This window comes from Dipteris shenzhenensis, chromosome 13, assembly GCF_047967505.1.
Source record: "Dipteris shenzhenensis isolate YYH24624 ecotype China chromosome 13, Dip_SZ_1.0, whole genome shotgun sequence".
Taxonomy (NCBI): Eukaryota; Viridiplantae; Streptophyta; class Polypodiopsida; order Gleicheniales; family Dipteridaceae; genus Dipteris; species Dipteris shenzhenensis.
In genome coordinates this window covers 47925170-47943748 of record NC_141608.1, presented here as the reverse complement: position 1 = coordinate 47943748, position 18579 = coordinate 47925170, and the positions used below count along the sequence as shown (strand labels likewise).

The following is an 18579-nucleotide window of genomic DNA, read 5'->3' as shown; positions in this document are numbered from 1 at the left end:
GGGTGGAGGAATGGGGAAGCAGGGAAAAAAGGAGGAGAAAGAGAGGGGGAGGTGAGGTGAGCGGAGCGGAGCAAGGCGGGGGGGTGAGATGAGGTGAGCGGGGCGGAGTGGTGCGAGGCGAGGTGAGCGGGGCGGAGTGGTGCGAGGCGAGGTGAGCGGAGTGGAGCGGAGTGAGGCTGGGTGAGGTGAGTGGAGTGGAGATGGGGTGAGGTGAGTGGAGAGGGGGTGAGATGAGCGGAGTAGGCGGGTGGTGTGGAGCGGAGCGGGCGAGGCGGGGTGGGGTAGGTGAGCGGAGCGGGGGTGAGGTGAGCGAGCGGGCGGGTGGTGAGGAGCGGAGCGGGACGAGGCGGGGTGGGGTAGGTGAGCGGAGCGGAGTGGAGAGGAGTGAGGCGGGGCGGGGTGAAGGAGCGTGGCGAGGCGAGGGGAGGAGCGACGAGCGGAGGAGCGAGGATGAGCAGAGGGAGGGGGAGCGTGGCGGAGAGGAGGAGGAGCGTTGCAGAGAGGGGGCGGCTGGCTGCGCGGCAGCAGCTAACGGAGGGAGAGGGAGGGGCCGCGCAGCATGCAAGGGGGGGGGTAGACGGGGCACGAAGGGGAGGGAGGGAGCTCGCAGGAGCGCTACTGCAACTTCTCCTTATACATAAGTCCACATGGACACCTTCTGGCCGCGCGTTGAGCTCCAAAGCGTTTGGGTTTTCAACCCCGCTTGGTACTTGCAATAATTAACTAAAGCGCACAACCATGGCACCTACTAATGGTTAGTGCTTTGCATGCAAATAATAATCTGTGGACTAATCCTAGTCACTATGGGCGTCCCCACCAAGCAAACATGTGCACATAACATAGAACAAATTCTTTGGTCGACTGAGGTCAACCCTCTTGGTTGTAATTAAGGGGCTTGACCATCAATGAAAGTGCCTTAATTATGGCCAAGTCTCTTCGACCGAGGTTGGCGCATCTTGGTTAACCAAAGTTGGCGTAAGCCAAGTCTTGTTGACCGAAGTTGACGCTCTCTGATCGAAGTCAACGCTTTGGTTCTTTGGTTAACCGTGGTTAACCATCTTGGCCGAAGCCAAGTCTTCCTAATCGAGGTTAGGCTTACTTAATCGAGGTTAAGTATCTTTGACCGAAGTCAATACTTTGACCAAATACATATAACTCTTTGAACATAATTAAATAAATGAAGAACTTATTAATTATGATCAATAAATGGTCAACTGGAACTTTGACTTTGGAATATTTACAACTTGGTGACAGCTTCCACTGTGAGAGGGCATGAATTACAGCAAGCATTTCCTTTTCATAAATCTGGAAATTCATTTCCGTAGGCTGCAACACGTTGCTCTCGTAATCAACGATGCTTCCATCTTGCATAAGAACTCCTCCAATGCTGTTCTCACATACATCACACTAGACAGTGAAGGGCTTTCTCAAATCTGGCAAGATTAAGCTCTTCAAAAGCTGCATTTTCTTTGGAAGTCCAGCGAAAAGATACTCCTTTCTTTTGTAAAGCGTGCAAAGATGAAGCAATGTCAGCAAAGTAGCAAATAAACCTCTTGTAGTACGAGCATAACCCAAGAAAGCTTCGTATGTCATGAATGTTCCAGAGTGGTGGCCAATTCTTGATTGCTTCAACCTTCGCTGGATTCATCTGAACTCCGTCTTTGGATATGATTTTGGCATGAAGAATTGACTTTTCTTCACATTAATGACCAGCTTATGTTTTCTCAACTCTTCGAACACTAGCAAGACGCTTTCTATGCTCTGCTTCCCTTTTGGAGAAAACAATGAGGTCATTGAAGAATGTGCCCACAGAAGACCTGTGTTCTCTAAAGACCTTGTCCATCATTCGATTGAATGTAGCAGGAGCATTTGTCAACCTGAATGGCATGACAAGATACTCATTAAGCCCAAAAGTGGTCCTAAAAGCGGTCTTGTGTACATTTTTTGGTGATATGCGGATCTGGTGATACTCGCTCTTCAAATCAATGCGGCTGAAAATGGAAGGCCCTTCAAGTGTGTCCAAAACGTCATCAATTTGAGGAATGGGAAACCTGTTCTTCACCGTGATCTTGTTAAGTGTACGGTAATCGATGCACATTCGCCAAGATCCATCCTTCTTCAGCACCAAAAGAACTGGTGAACAATATGGGGAGAAACTAGCCCCTTCTGTAACGATTCATTTACGTAGTTTAGTATTTCTTCCCGTTGAGCTGCGCTGATCCTGTACGGTGGTATATTCGGTGGGTTACTACCTGGCATAAAATCTATAGCTGCAGGTCTCATGGGCGTGAGTTCCCTTGGTAAAGAGTTAGAAAAACAATCCTGAAACTGAAATAAGAAATCTACTCGCTCTTTATCCAAACTAGAAAGAGGTGGCTGGTCATCTTCTCTCCCTTTTTCTTTGGCAAAAATCAGTAGGTATTAGCAATAGACTGAAGACGACAACATCATGGAATGCCCAAATCACGTCACAACCATTCAGAGGCATAATGTAAAATTCTTCGATATCCACATAACTCTGGATATGAAGGTGGAGCTTCCCAATGATCGGAGTGATGGATGTACTCAGCCCTGTAGCAGCCATGTCTGCTTGCGCAAGTGAACCCATTTTTTTTGGGCGAATACCAAGCTCTCACTCTCTCTCTCTCTCTCTCTCTCACACACACACAAACACTCACACACACACACACACACACACACTCTTTTTCTTTTTTTTTGTGAAACCAAGATACTTATATTATGAAACTTTCATTTACATCTGGGCAGTGCTCAAAAGAGAGCCAAAGCCCTATGCATCAGAAGCAGTAAAAGAAAAGTTGAATACAAGAAACATCCAAATCTTCCTCATGTAAGGCATCATATAATGACAGCGCAATGAGGCTCAGAAGAACTCATATGGATGCTGAAGGGGAGAATTCAGATATGCTTGATTGCACTGCAACCAGAGGGTCCATAAGGCCCAGTATCTGATCCAGTGGAAGAAAAGAGAATACTGTGACAAAGATGCTGATAGTTTGCCATACATCCAGAAAAACCTGTAGAACCTGTGTGGTGGAAATCTGAGAGATAAGAAATAGGAGATTCTGTCTAGAAGGTTTCTGGAATATGAACAAAACCACAGTAGATGCGGAATACTCTCAGATGTAAGGTGACATCTTGGACAAAGAGGTGAAGCTATCCGTCTTTGAGCCAATTTCACCCCTACTGGAAGAATACCAACAATACATCTCCATAAAAATATTCGTTGCTTCAATGGCATTTTCAACTTCCATATCAATTGCAATTTTCCTTTCCACAAGGCTAATGACTTGTTCAAATGCCATAGAGAATTAGCATGATGGGCAATCCAAGGAGGAGGTAATATCAATTGATAAGCCTGTATAGAAGTCAATAAATGCAAAGGCCTAGAGGAGATGCTTGTATTTGAAGACTGAAGGTGCCAATGTTGAAGCCTGTCTCTGACATTCAATGTCGGAATCGGAACCAGAGGGAGTAAGAGATCAGCAATAGCTTTCCAAATAGGTCTATGATGCATCCCGAGATTGTATTGTCGACATGCTACTGGAAAAGTGAGAAGAACCGAATACCCATTTTCATAAGATTGTAAGCTCTGATGGGTTCTTGAACAGCAAGGGGAGAGGAGAACACAGCACTCCAATGAATACTTTCCATTCTGAGTGAGGAAGCTATAGAAGTAGGAAGGGGAGACCATTTGATGTGCGAGAGTACTTGCTTCCAGTCCTGAATCAAGGAATTAGAAAATGGACAGCGAGGTATTTTACCTTGAAATTTGCCCAGTACTACTTCCGATGGATCAACTAGCCAATGTCCATAAGCATTTGTGGTCATCTGTGGTAAACTACTCGGTGCTTTCTATCAATTCAAACAACGGATTTTGCAGAGGCAATTGAATGAGATGATTGCGAGTTGCCAAACACATATACTTGAACTTAAGAGTTTGCAATTAAGCTGGAATTAAGACTTATACAGCTTAAACACAAAATGACATCATTGGAGGATGCAATATGATTGAGGGGCCAAGACGGCCCCCCCCCCCTTATCCAGGCTCACTTTATTCTTGAAAATGGAGATACAAGACCAAGGTGCAATGCACCTTCCAAACTGATGAACTCAGTGAAAACCTAGGACCTAGATACAAGACTCAAGAGCATATGTACAAGGTAGACAACAAAAAGGAGGACTCCAAGCTCAGGTTTCAGCTCTTGGCTTGCCCAATCCACAAGGAAGAAGCCTGCAACAATCACCACTTACATCCAACATTAGAGACAAGCACTAGTTTCTAGAAAGATAGTAGAAACAACATGAAATAGTGCTGTAAATGAGATAAACTTGACAATACAGGCTCCCTTCGTGACTTGACCCTTTTGTAGATGAAATCCTTGATGCCTCTGAAGCTACCTTGGGTGAGGGGAGTGTGGAAATGGGGCTGGAATGAGAACAGCTTAGAAAAACAGCCTGTAGGCTAGAGAGAGAAAGCTTTTATGGAGTGATAGCTGTAGAGAGAGAGTGCCAATGCTGATCCCAAGGGAGGAGATGTAAGAGAGGAGCTGCTGCTGTTCCAGAGGTGCACAGAAAGGCAGATTTCTGCAAGGGAAATGGGCTGGAACAGTAGAGAGAGAAATTCTGCAGAAGAGAGAGAAAGACTGCAGTAAGAGAGAGAAAGGGGCTGTGGCTGCTCCAGGCTAGGTGAAGGAGAGAGGATGCTGCTGCTGTTCCAGAAGAGCTGAGAGGGGGCAGATTTCTGGAGAGGAGGGGCTGGAACTGTAGAGAGAGAATGTGCTGTTGTAGAGAGAGAAAGTGCTGCTGAGGTGAGAGAATGGCCTGGGGAGAAGCTGGCTGCACCCAAGGAGCTGGAGAGGTTCTGCTGCATCATCCAAAAGGAGGGAGAAGAAAAGTGACGAAATTTTCATGTGAGGAATGAAGGGGAGAGGCCTTCTTTTATAGGCTCAGCCCCCCCTTCTAGGCCTAGAGTGGAAGGTGGACACTTGTCCCAGATTTTTGGTGGGCTGCAGTCCCAAAGAGAACAGCTCACAACCTGCCCCAAATCTGCCAGATTTGGGGCCAAACACTTGGCCTACATGCCCTGCCACTTGCCATGCATGCTGCCACATGTGTGGGACAGGTGGACTGACCTGCCAGCTCAGATTCCATGTGGCAGTCTGCCACGTGTCAGCTGCCACGTCACTCCCAAAAACCCTAAAATTTCAAAGTTGTCAGAATTTAATTCTGATCGCACCCACGGGTTCCTAACAGCTTAGACTATCTATTGACGTACTCTAAGGTCATAATTGAGCCATACTGAGCTCATTTGTTTGTCGTCTTATCTTGTATCTCCATTACTCTTGGCATGCTGCCAGGCCCACACCCAAAGCTGCTCAGGGAACATTCTCTTGAATGGTTCCTAGGTCGGTTGCAATCTGTGCATTTGATTGGTCCCATGTTTGGGTACTCAGGTGGGGTGTGGTTTCTAGATGTCCCTCTCAAAGAGAGGCCATCACTCTTGTGGGTCACTAATGCCCATAACCCCAAGCAAGGGGGTCCACCCTCAAATGCTAGACCTAGTCCCCATTGTCCGTAACTGAACAGAAGGAAAACATTTCATTTCTTAATAAGCATACTATTGAAAAACAAAAAGAAATAGTACCAAGCAAGTGGATACATGTTGAAGCAGGATGACACTCCCTCCGTCTTTCATTCGGTTGTCCGCAACTGAAATGCTTCCTCATAAGCATCCGGGATTTCAGGACACTCCTAAAATGTAGCTCTGTCCACCCATTGGGCATCGGTGGATGGGAGCCCTCTGAACTTCAAAAGGTACATTTTGCGAGTCGTGCCTCGACGTCCCGTAGTGAAGTTATGCAAAATAATTTGCTCTGAGATCAACAAGATCTCAGTGTCCTCTACTTCAGGTGCATCGTCCAGTGTGGGCTCTTGAGGTGGTTCCCCAATGAAGGGTTTCACCAAGCTTACGTGGAAGACATTGTGGATCTTCCAATGCTCTGGAAGTCTCAATCGGACTGAGACATCATTTATTACGTGCAACACCTAAAAAGGACCATAATATCGAAAGGATAGCTTGAAGTAGATGCGCTTTTTGCCCACTTTGGTTTTTAACCGGGCTTTCTCAAATTTCAATAAGACCCATTGGCCTTCTTTCACTGCAAACGCCCTCCGTCTTTTATTTGCAGCTGCTCTTTGTTTCTCCTGTGCCTTTTGAATGGCTGCTCGAACCGTGGCATAAGCAGAGTCATAATCCTCCACGAATTGATCAGCGGCAAAGATTTTCTCTTTTGTTTGCATGAGTAGAGTTGGTAAAGATCTTCCATATACAATTTCGAAAGGAGCTTTTCCAGTGGAGGAATGAAGTGGGCTTGCTTGCTGAATCGATCTACTATCACCCAAATCATGTCAAAGCATGTTGAAAAAATGTCTTGAGCATAGTGATCTTTCTTGCCAACACATGAAATTGGATGTTGCTTATATTCAAACCACCATGCATTCTTGGTGAACAAAGCATATCCATTTTGAGCAGCCGTAAAGCTTTTTTATGAAGCTTAGTTTTGCAAAAAATCTCCATGGCTTGAGACATAAAGGAAGTGAGATCTCGAGATGACCAATGTAATAGAGGAAGGTAGAACTGGACATAAGCTAAAACAATAGACTGGACAATTCGAACCCGTACATGCAGAGGCCAAGTGGAGATCTTCCAATATTCTAATTTGTCCTGAATTTTGTTTGACACCCATGACATTTGTTGCTTATTGCTGATTTTCCAGCCAATGGGATAGCCCAAATGTCTTACTATGTTTTCCGGATAAATAATCTGGCCTGGCCACAGGGTAGCATGCTAGTCACAATGCTTGAGAGGCAAGAGTTTTGATTTCTGAAAATTAATTTTAAGACCTTCTGCCAACCCAAAATCTGAAAGGGTATCCATCAAGAGGCGAATCCCCAAAGGACTATTCTTTGGCATGAAGAATGAATCATCTGCATAGGCCTGAGCAATGAAGGGTCGTGAACCAGAAATCCGAAGCCCCTCACACACACACACACACATTTTTTTGGTAAAATCTAGTGCATTGTATTTATATTGTCATAACTTTACAAGAGGGAAAGTTTCCAAGATGAAGAGTATCCCAAATATCAGAAGCATAAAAAGAAAAGCTCTATGCAAGAAGCATGTATATCACCCTCATGGCAGGCGTCATATAAAGATTGCCGCAATGAGGCTCTAAAAGATTCATATGACTTGTGAAACTGGCGGCCCAAGTATGCCAAATTATGCTCTTCCCAGATTGTCCAAAGAGCCCAATATCTCACCCATGAGAGAAAGAGTGAGTATTGAGATAAAGACCTCCTAAATCTGCCAAATAACAAAAAATGTTTCCCAAATATGTGACTCGGGAAAGGGAGGCGAAGATGATCTGAAATTTTCCCAAGGAGGTTCCGAGAAGACGGGCAGTGCCAAAGCAAATGAGGGACAGTCTCTGAAGGAGCGTGACACCGTAAGCATGTGGGTGGTGCAATGTGCGTTTATGGGGGATCTTGGCCTTTGACTTCTCTTGTTATGCATAATGGCCTGAGGCTTGCCTGAGGCACCATTCCAAGTGCGGGGGGGGTGGAATTCTTCGAGCAGAAATAACCTTTCTTGGGCTCTGCCAGCCATCAGTTGAAGGTTGCTTTCCTTTGGGCAAGGAATGAGTAGCAGGAGGTGAATGTGAAGTAAGATTCGCATTGGTAGCTACTGAATCTTTGCCTTTATCCTGACTCCCAGAATGCTGTTTACTGCTTTTATTTTTGTTGGCAACTGGAGTAGGAGCATCTTTAGTGGGCATGTGGACTAGCAAGGTGACATGATGCATTTTATGTTGGTTCAGTGGACACTGTGAAGCCATGTGTCCAAACTTTTTGCATTCAAAACAGGCCCCTGCAAATAAACCCCATTTGAGTTTATAAAATGTACACATGTTCACATTATTCACCGTGACTGAGTAAGAGTCCGGTGTGGGATTATCAGTATCCCAGAGAATGCAAAATCTGTTTGAATTACCATTCGGCCGTGGTGGGCAGACCACTTTACCTAAAGAGGCTGCAATTTTAGGCAAAAGTGAGGCCATGCATTGGGGAAAATCAACAACTTCAACCCAGACTGGCCATCTGTGTTGGATTAAAGCCTGAAAGTCCCTTGTGGGAGACCACGGCAAGACATGCACCATTTGCTGCCCAAAAAAGAGAGGTGAATGTTCCAAAAGCATTTGTCTGTGGATCTCAACACTATGATAACCTCGAAAAAGCCCCTGGCTGCATAATGTACTTTACGAACAAAAGAGCCAGCCAATGTGCGTGTCAGCCAGTTGCCTATTTCTGCAGCAGGTGGCATCCGGCCTGGAAAGAATAATATGACTGCATTCTTAGCATACTCTCTGACTGGATCCACAATTTCATCGACCTCAACCATGAGGCCAACTGAAGGAACCGAGTCTTTCCACTCTTTTCTCGTATCTGCAAATCCTTCATGCATTACATCATATACTAGTTGAGCCTCAATCGTGTCATGCATCGGGTCATGCTGACCCTCAACCTGCTTTTGTTTCTTGCAGGGAGCCGAACGCTCCTTTTGAAATGTTTTTTCATATGAATACTCTGCCATGACTTGGTAGGAAAAGGAGCTCGAGGATGAAGTACCTGTATAAGGGTGGTAAAAGCCAAAAAAACCAGTCCCAAAGGAAGATCAGAGGAAGCCCGCAAGAGAGAAGAGGAAGTGTAGAACTGGTAAGGAGAGAGCAAAAGGATAGGTAGGAGTTGGCTGAAAACACAGGTAGGGAAAACTCCGGTTGAAAGCCCCAAAAGTATACGAAAGCTGGACTTGTACAGAAAAGTACGGAATGTACGGACGCCGTACGGTGGCCGTACAAACGTACGGAAGAGGATGGTACAGGGTTACGGGTGAGAGACGAAGATGCTGATGGAAGACGGAACTGAAATGAAACGAAGCCTATAGATGCAGATATCGACGCACACACACGCAGGGCTGGAGCGAATTCACGCAGGATGCGCAGGCAGAACAGCGTGGATGTACCGTACTGACGTACGGCACCTGTACGGCAGCCGTACAGGTGTACGGTCAGACGGGGGAAGCTGGACGGGGCTCTGGCGACCTGTTCTCCGCTCTCTCCAAGCGCTCACGCTCCACGTACACATTCTCTCTCTCTCACACACAAGGAGAAATGAAATTTGCCTTAGCACCTGGGTCAAAGAAAAATAGAGTGGTTTGAAGCTCTACAAAGCTCCTTGTCATCTTCCTATTTCTTGTCAGTAATCATATCAGGCATAAGGCCAGCAGATGGCTTTTGCTGCTTGCTCTTTTGATCAGCTTTGGGTTCCACCTTCTGTTCATTTTTATTCTCCAAAGGCTGCTTTCTTTTCGTCTTGTGCGGGGCATTCATGCACCTAATGGCCCTCTTCCCTGCAATAGAAACATCTCTAAGGACTTGTTTCTCTTTTTCTGTCAATCTGGTAGGCCATGACCTGAGAATATGCCGTCGTCCTGCAACCAAAGTAGCTTTCAAAGGCTTACCAAAATTTTCCTTCCTTTTAAACTCTTCTTTCTTGCTGCCCTTAAAGCCACTGGTCCTGCTCTGTAGCAAAGCATAAGCTATATTGGCATTTTCTATCAATTGAGACATGTTAGACACATTGAACTTCGTGCAAAAGTCTTGAATTTCCTTCGGCAGTACACATCAATAGTTTTCTACCTGCTTTGACAATGGAACATGCCGATAGGAACTAACTGGCAATAGGGTTTCCCAATATTTCTTGTCATATTCTTCCAAATTGCGGCAACAGTGTGCATCCAATTTATGCCAAGTAGATGTCGACCTCAAATGTAGTGGTCAACCATGCAACTAAAAAGATCTGCTTAAACTCCACCCTAGGTGGTGGGTGCTCTGCCTTGCAAGAGAAGATTTTTCCCATCATTGTAAAGCATTTCCATTCAAGAAAGTGGCGGCTTTTCTAATTTTTGACGACTCTGTGAAATTTCCACTTGAGTAGGCTTTGTCAAACTGCTGCATAAAAGCAAGAGTTTACAGCTGAACCACCCTCTTTTTCGTCCTTCTGCTTCCCTTTGGGTGTGAGATTATCATAGGTAGGTGGCTGTAAATACGGAGGCTGCATAATATTACCAAGATGAGTGGCACTCTGCCCATTACTCATAGTAGGATTGACCATACCTAGTCCCGTTGCATTCATTCCAGACATTTTCAAAAATTTTCCTATCATACCAGGCATAGCAGACTGCATCCTTGGCCACATCCCAATGTTACCATACATCATGTTAGGCATGATAGCAGGCATACCTCTAAACATGTGTCCCTGATAACCTTGCATGCTATGCTGAAATTCTAAAGGAAAATTTCAAGGCATCCCTATGCCTTACTCAGGCCGTCCAACCATCGCCTGAAATAGTGACCACCTCCAAAATAACCTGTGGGCATAGAAGATGGAGGGAAAGTCTGCTGTCCTGAACTGAAAAATGGAAAGCTATGATGATTTCCACCCATACCAGATGCAGGATGCATTGCGCCTGGCTGCTATGTCTTCTTCTTCTTAGGCTTCAAAGGGGCATTCAAAAACTCTGCAAAGCGTGGATCTTGCATCAACTGTGCAAAAGTTTGAGCGGTTTCCTATAACTGTGCCCTAAACTGTGCATCAGCATTGGGCTCCTCAACTTCTTTATCTTCAGGACAAGAACCCTTAGTGGCATGTTCTGATTTAACAGGCTGTCCCTCATCTTTCTCCCACCATGCAGTATAATCAAAAGATTTCTCCTCGCTATCAATGCTATGTGCCATGGCTGAAAATTTTCTCGAGGCTGCAAATTTATAACATCAACTAGTATTTGCTATCCTGACCCAAACAAAAGCACGGGCTGTCACGGTGGGGACGTGAATTTCTAATTTTTAGGAATTTACGGTGACTAACCTAGCCTCAAACTGATTAAATTTATAAAGGACACGTCAGTGCAATTAATTCCATGGGCCAAGGCAAAGGATCTGAGGGTTAGAGAGGATACAGTTGCTGTGAAGCTGAGTACAGAGCAGCTTTTACAGCTACAGTGGAGTGTGTTTGTCTCCAGAAGTTACTTGCAGATCTTTATGCATGTCAGACTGCTCCTACCGTCATCTTCATTGATAGTTAGAGTGCTTTGGATGTTGCACGGAATCCCGTTTTCCATGCTCGCACAAAGCATATTGAGGTTCACTATCACTATGTTAGAGAGATAATTAGCAGATGATATTCAGTTGTCTCATGTTTCCACTGAAGACAACTTGGCATATATTTTTAAGAAGGCTCTACCTCGGCCTAAGTTTGAAGCTTTTCGGCAAGCTTTAAACTTAGTACCTTTTGCGACTTTGATCTGTTGTACTCTGTACAATCATAGGTTGCTATATCCCTTTAAGATGAACATGTGCAACCATGACATTAGATATTCAGGTATCCTGAGCCATGTCCAGGATACTTCAGCCCATACCATGGAGGGGGGTTTGTAGGCCACTCTATGGGCTATCCACAGGTGCCACTCATTCCTTGGTATGTGCCTTGTAGGCGTGGTTACAGTCAGTTAGGTCAATTAATACCGTTAGTGCATGTACCACTTAGGACAATTAGGACACTTAGTTTAGTTAGGGCATTTAGCCCTAGGGTTTTGTTATGTTGGCTCTCTCTTGAGCCTCCACTCTCAGTTTTGCAGCAATTCATTACAGCATCTCGTTTTTTGTCTTCTTGCCTACATTTTTGAGCTTCCATTGCTTGCCATAGCCTATAGGACTGAGGTGCAAGGAGCAGCTGAACCAAAGTGGAAAAAATGCTAAAAAAGGTGCTGGCGTTGCAAAAGTATACGGAAGGGGCGCATGGAGGATCAGGCAAACCAAGCTCTGATACCACTGTTGAGTGGAGTGCAAAATGGAGGGAAAGTAAGCTGAAATGTTGCAAGGATGATATGAAATGAAAGTATAACTCTAGCCATATAGGCCAAACTTAGTGTACTAACCCTAGATAGTAATAGTACTAATTGTATTGATTGTCTTAATCTAGCCTACAAGGCTCACTTCCTATCTTCCTTAAGCATTCATTTTGCTTCGTTGATTCCTTCTCCTTCACAATCTTCTTTTTCTTCCCATGGTGCTACCAATTGCTCTCTTTCCACAAACCTCTTTGGCTGAACGAACTTCTTTCCGATTCCGCCTGTCCAACGTTCTTGGTAACCGTCCACTTTGCTCATAAGTGCCATAGTTAATGACAATGTGAAGTGTAAATGAGGACTATCTCCTACCAAGATGCTAATGTTTATCCCTTTACTATGGTAATACATGATTATAATACAGCAAAATACAATTGAAAAGTTGACTCCAAAGATGATGAGAGAGAACCAATACATGAAGTGTCTTAAAAAATCTTGGCTCTGCCCAAAACAAGCCAAAGAGAAGCCTGAAATTAGCACATTCAAGCAATTGATATCAATCTCTCTCGAGAACATTGCCACTTGGTAGTACAAGGTCTGGGAATTCCAAACTACAAATCAATGAATGGCTGTGAAAACACACACTTGGAATTCCAAACTACAAATCAGTGAATGGGAATTCCTAACTACAAATCAGTGAAATGTTGTGAAAACACACACTTGGACATCCATCTATCCATCCAATAGTCTAGAAAGTGTTAGCAGCCATAACGATAGCTTCCGTCTGAATTGCAGATGATGGAGCAGCTGGATGCTTAAAGAATTATACTCCTTGTATTTAAGGTGCAAACTGAAATGATGCCAAGTGTCTAGTCCTGCAGATGGTCAACCAAAAGACCTAAGGTTATGCTTTCCTAGTTGCTTCAAACTGCCACTAATGTCATACAGTTTTTTTCTTGTTGCTAGGATCTTGATCCAAAGTGTCACTTAGATCTTGCTTATGCTCCACATCTTCACCTAAGCAAGCCCATATAATTTCTTTGAGTGCAACATTGCTGTTTTACTGCTTTGGATTATTTATTGATCGACCATTTTTACAACTGGATACTAAAGCATCATTTCAATTTGCACCTTGGATTTAAGGACGGAGTACAATCTGATTCCTTAAGCAACTCACTGCTCCATCACATGCAATTCGGACCTGGAAGCATCTTTTATGGATACAGACAATTTCTAGACTATTGGATGTTCAAGTGTATTTTCAATACAGATGCACTGATTTGTGGTACTGACAGTGAAGTGGCAATTGGCAGTGTTCTTGAGGGACGTTGATTTCCGTTGATTGAAGGTGTTAGAATTAATGCAATATAATTTTCCCATAAACTCCTCTACCCATGTATTTAATTAAATTGAAGGAGGTTTCTAAATGGGTCATACCCTAGGCTCATCCTCGTGAATTGTTTTGGATGAGAACTTTATACACTTTCTTCCCAAGAGGTTTTAATTTGGAAGGAAAATCAACTCTTCGTAAAAATAAAAGAACCTCTAAAAAGAACCCTTTGATGTGGAGAACTCATATCAAGCCCTTTAACATTCCTCATTACCAACATAGTCATACACCTAACATCGTATGGAAACCTAAAGTTATGTTACGAGGTTGTCCTAGCTCTCCTGCAATCTCACATGTTGTTCGTGAGTTGCCTCCCTCACTTCCTCTTCCTCCACTTCCCCCTCCTTTAGTTCCTTTAACTTCCTCAGTTCCAAGAGTTTTTGCTTCTCGAGACTATAAAAGAAGACTACTCTACCTAGATAGATTAATGTCTCTGGGTCTTTTTTCAATAAAAGTTTTTGAAAAATATAATGTCAAAGTTCTTTTTAAACTTCAATACACCTTGGAAAACTTCTCTTTTGAGGATTTGAATCTAAATAAGCTCCGTTATATACAACTTAAAACCTTGTTGGATCGTTTCTTAAAAGTAAAAGCTTCCTTTCAAAGCAAAGAAGTCTATCTAAATAAGGAACTCTTGATTTGTATTTTTACTTCTCCCTCACTTGACATGATAGGCTTAAACTCAATTTTGAAGTCTCTTGAAGTAATGGATTCTCTCCCTCATTCTGTGACAAGAATTTGGAAGCATCCAGTAGTAGCTTGGAAGTATGTAAAAACTTTAGGACAAAAGGCTTTTAACTATGGAGAGATAGGTAAAAGGCTTTCAGAGCATTCAAAATCTTCTATCCTTAGAGAACCTTGTTGTTGTAAAAGTAAGAGATTCCAAAGCTTTATTGATGCTGATTTAGGACATGTAGTCACAGCTGATACCTCAATTTTGCTTTCTAGTAACTTAAGAGACCTTTTCATGAAAGGCACGAAATTTCGATTGTACTCTTTTAAAGAGTCTTGCCTTTTAAAAGCTATCGATAAGGGAATCTCAAAGTTTGTTTTGCAATTAGAAGAATGTTTAGGAGTTCGAAATATCTTATCAGAATGGAAAGGGAAGATTTTGAAGAAAGTTGCTTTGAAACTAGAAGAAGTCCCTTCGGTTAATTGCTCAAAGCAAAGTAACCATCTTTCTAAAGAAGATGAAACTCTCCTTCGAAAATTCCATAGGAATTTTGTCATTTCTTATATGGACAAATGTTCCAATAACTTTGTTTTTATTTGCAAAAAGTTTTACTTAGAAAGGTTCTAAAAAGAAAAGATACACAAAGGTAGTAAGTGTGGAAGATGTTTGCTCTTGGATAGATTTTCTTTTAGATAATCTTTACATCACAATAGGTGATTCTTTGTTTCAACAAATTATAGGAATTCCCATGGGCACTAATTGTGCCATCTTTTGAGCAAACTTTTATCTTTTCACTTATGAATTTGAGTTTATGCAACATCTTATTTCTATCAATACTTGCCCTTTCATTTTACATAAGCTTAGCCAAGTTAGGCGTTTTATAGATGATTTATTTGTACCAGATGTTCCTAACTTTCAAGACTTTATGTACAAAGACGCTAGTGCTTTTGGAGAAGGAATCTATCCTTGTGACTCTTGTGAATTGAACTGCACTTCAAGAGAGGATTCTTGTGTTTTCTTAGATCTTAGAATTTCTCAATCTACCATAGGATTAGAGGTTGATATATATGATAAACGTGAACAACCTGAATATAGTGGTTTACACATTATAAAAATGCCTCACATTGACTCTTAACATTTCTGATTTGGCAAAATATGGAGTCATTTCTTCCCAATTTCATAGATTTTCCCGCCTTTGTATAACTAAGGAGTCTTTAATCACTTAATGTAGTAATTTGATCACTTTACTATTACACAAGAGGTATAATCCAAGGAAAATAATGAAAAAAGTACGCACAATCTTAGATATGAAGTCTTTTATCTATGGTGTATCGGCCTTAGGTATGTTTAGAATGATTGAACATAAGCTGAAAACAAAAAGCGGGGAGCTGAATAGCCCGTTTTTCTTTTAGTTTCAAAAGAGAGTTTGTTTGAGTATGCTTGTGCTTTCTAAGTTAGAAATGTATTTTTGACTCTTTGTAGGAAACAATACATAAGTGTAAAGGACCATTTAGCTTTTACGTTTTAAATAAGAGAGAGAGAGAGAGAGAGAGAGAGAGAGAGAGAGAGAGAGAGCGATATTCTAGTTTTTTGGAAGATTTTGTTTCTTGACTTGCTTGTTTCTTTTTGCTTAGTCACTTGCTTCCTTTCTTCTTTATTTCTTGTAAGCACTGGGTTTGCCCAAGAGACCTCGCGGGTCTTTAGAAACCCAGTATAGCTGCTTATGCTTGGGCACTGATGACGACATAAGTGTTGCTTTGCTTGCTAAGTATGTCTTCCTTTTGTTTTTCTTAAAAGTTTTTGTTTACCCCTTTTTTCTTCTCTTTCATATTCTCTTTTATTTTCTCTTTTATTTTCTGTGTAGATTTTTGATCTTTAGAACAACAAAAAATCTAAATTTGTATGATTGGACTTATTCTAGTCTTACAAAGGTATACCCTAGGCTCATAAAATATTCTAGAAAACTCAATTTAATTTTACATTTTCATTTACAGGTAGAGGAGCTCAAAGTGATCTATCTATTGTGCATGTGCGTGGCAATCATATAGCTCAAATCGACTAGGAAACTCTTTAAGGTCAAATAGATATTAGACGAATGGCATGTAAATAACATCAGATGGGGAGGGAGGAGGGACGAGCGTCCACCCATTCAGCTCCAGCTTTCTGCTCATGGTGGGCTCACCCTAGGAAGGGAGGCTAAGGGGGAAGAGGGGGAAAAGGGAAGCTATGGCGATGGAGATGGAGATGGAGATGGAGATGGAGCAGAAGAGGGGTTGAGTGTTGGAGCTGAGGAGAAGAAGAAGAAGAAGAGTATATGAAGGAGGTGAAGATGAAGATGGATTTATGTGTTAGTGTGGGATCATTTCCATGCTTACTAAGTTATCTTGCTTTACCCTGTCCATTTCTAACACAACAAGGCACATCCCCTGGGCTTGTTCAAGGTGTTATAAATTAATGGTTGGATATGGTAACCTTGTGGATGTGTGAAGTGTCTCGGTCTTATACAGCATGTCGATTAGGTGAAGGTGATCCAAAAATCGACTGAAAATTCCAAAAGAAGATGAAAGGATTCTAATTTCGTCCACCACATGCAGTAGCTCCAAAATCATTGTATCACCTAGGGGGACTATTTCATCTATGTAAAAAGTGTGAGATGTTATTACCTTAATGAAAGGTGCCACCACCATAGCAAAGATGTTGTAATAGCACACTGAAAACCATGGTGAGGGATAACTTTGAAGTAGATGATGACCAACACATTGAATTTGTCTAATGATGATAACGGTCGGGTGTGAGGCCTCACATAATAATAATAACATAACGCAAGGAAAAAGAATGGGTTTCATAGAACAAAATAGGGTGTTTATTCCCACAAGTTCTGGCTGATTTTGCACATGCAAGCTGCCTTGCAGTATTCTTTTCCATACATGCATTGATATCCGTTGATATCCGTTGATTGAAGGTGTTAGAATTAATGCAATTTAATTTTCCCATAAACTCCTCTACCCATGTATTTAATCAAATTGAAGGAGGTTTCTAAACGGGTCATACCTAGGCTCATAAAATAATCTAGAAAACTCAATTTAATTTTACATTTTCATTTACAGGTAGAGGAGCTCAAAGTGATCTATCTATTGTGCTTGTGCGTGGCAATCGTATAGCTCAAATCGACCAGGAAACTCTTTAAGGTCAAATAGATATTAGACGAATGGCATGTAAATAACATCAGATGGGGAGGGAGGAGGGACGAGCGTCCACCCATTCAGCTCCAGCTTTCTGCTCATGGTGGGCTCACCCTAGGAAGGGAGGCTAAGGGGGAAGAGGGGGAAAAGGGAAGCTATGGCGATGGAGATGGAGATGGAGATGGAGCAGAAGAGGGGTTGAGTGTTGGAGTTGAGGAGAAGAAGAAGAAGAAGATTATATGAAGGAGGTGAAGATGAAGATGGATTTATGTGTTAGTGTGGGATCATTTCCATGCTTACTAAGTTATCTTACTTTACCCTGTCCATTTCTAACAACACAAGGCACATCCCCAGGGCTTGTTCAAGGTGTTATAAATTAATGGTTGGATATGGAAACCTTGTGGATGTGTGAAGTGTCTCGGTCTTATACAGCATGTCGATTAGGGAAGGTGATCCAAAAATCGACTGAAAATTCCAAAAGAAGATGAAAGGATTCTAATTTCGTCCACCACATGCAGTAGCTCCAAAATCATCGTATCACCTAGGGGGACTATTTCATCTATGTAAAAAGTGTGAGATGTTATACGCTGAAAACCATGGTGAGGGATAACTTTGAAGTAGATGATGACCAACACATTGAATTTGTCTAATGATGATAACGGTCGGGTGTGAGGCCTCACATAATAACAATAACATAACGCAAGGAAAAAGAATGGGTTTCATAGAACAAAATAGGGTGTTTATTCCCACAAGTTCTGGCTGATTTTGCACATGCAAGCTGCCTTGCAGTAGGCTTGTCCATACATGCATTTGAGAATCAATCTTTTGTCAAAGAATTGTAATGGGGTTTTAAACATGATTTTTGATCATTTAATTTGTTCTCTTTTGAAATATGTTTGCAAACCTTGTTCTTGAAGGGTTAGTTTTGGGGCTCTTCGATAGTTTTATAGGAGCCTTCATCAGCTTGCCATGGTGTATATACGATGAGGACACTCCTATAGAATGTACATGCTTGTAAAATAGATTTGTTTTGCATCTTATAATCAGTTTGAATGTGCAGGTCAGTTACGATTGGAGCAAAGGTGCTGAGAATTATAATCCAACTGCTGCAAAGAATTACATCTTGCTTCATCCTACACAGGTTAGTGTTTGTAGATTTAAAAAATGTATTGTGCATTGATTGAGGGAAGGAAAAACGTAAGTCATAGCATTGGTTGCAGCTTCAAGTTGGCATAGATATACGAAACTCCTTGCAAAGTGCTCTAGCAGTTGTAATTAATAAGTCCACTAAGATGAAGATCACACTTGCAGATTGTTTGATAAGCTGTGTGTGCTCCCAGCTGAGTGCTGG

General features: G+C 42.4%; 1 protein-coding gene across 1 annotated transcript in view; it reads left to right on the top strand.

Moving 5' to 3' along the window:
• RAE1 (Transducin/WD40 repeat-like superfamily protein) overlaps positions 1–18579 on the top strand; it is a 105537-nt gene that overhangs the window by 73492 nt on the left and 13466 nt on the right. Inside the window, exon 11 of the mRNA XM_087384320.1 lies at positions 18289–18369. Within this exon, the coding sequence (XP_087240446.1) occupies positions 18289–18369 (81 nt within the window). The remainder of the gene's footprint in view (positions 1–18288; positions 18370–18579) is intronic.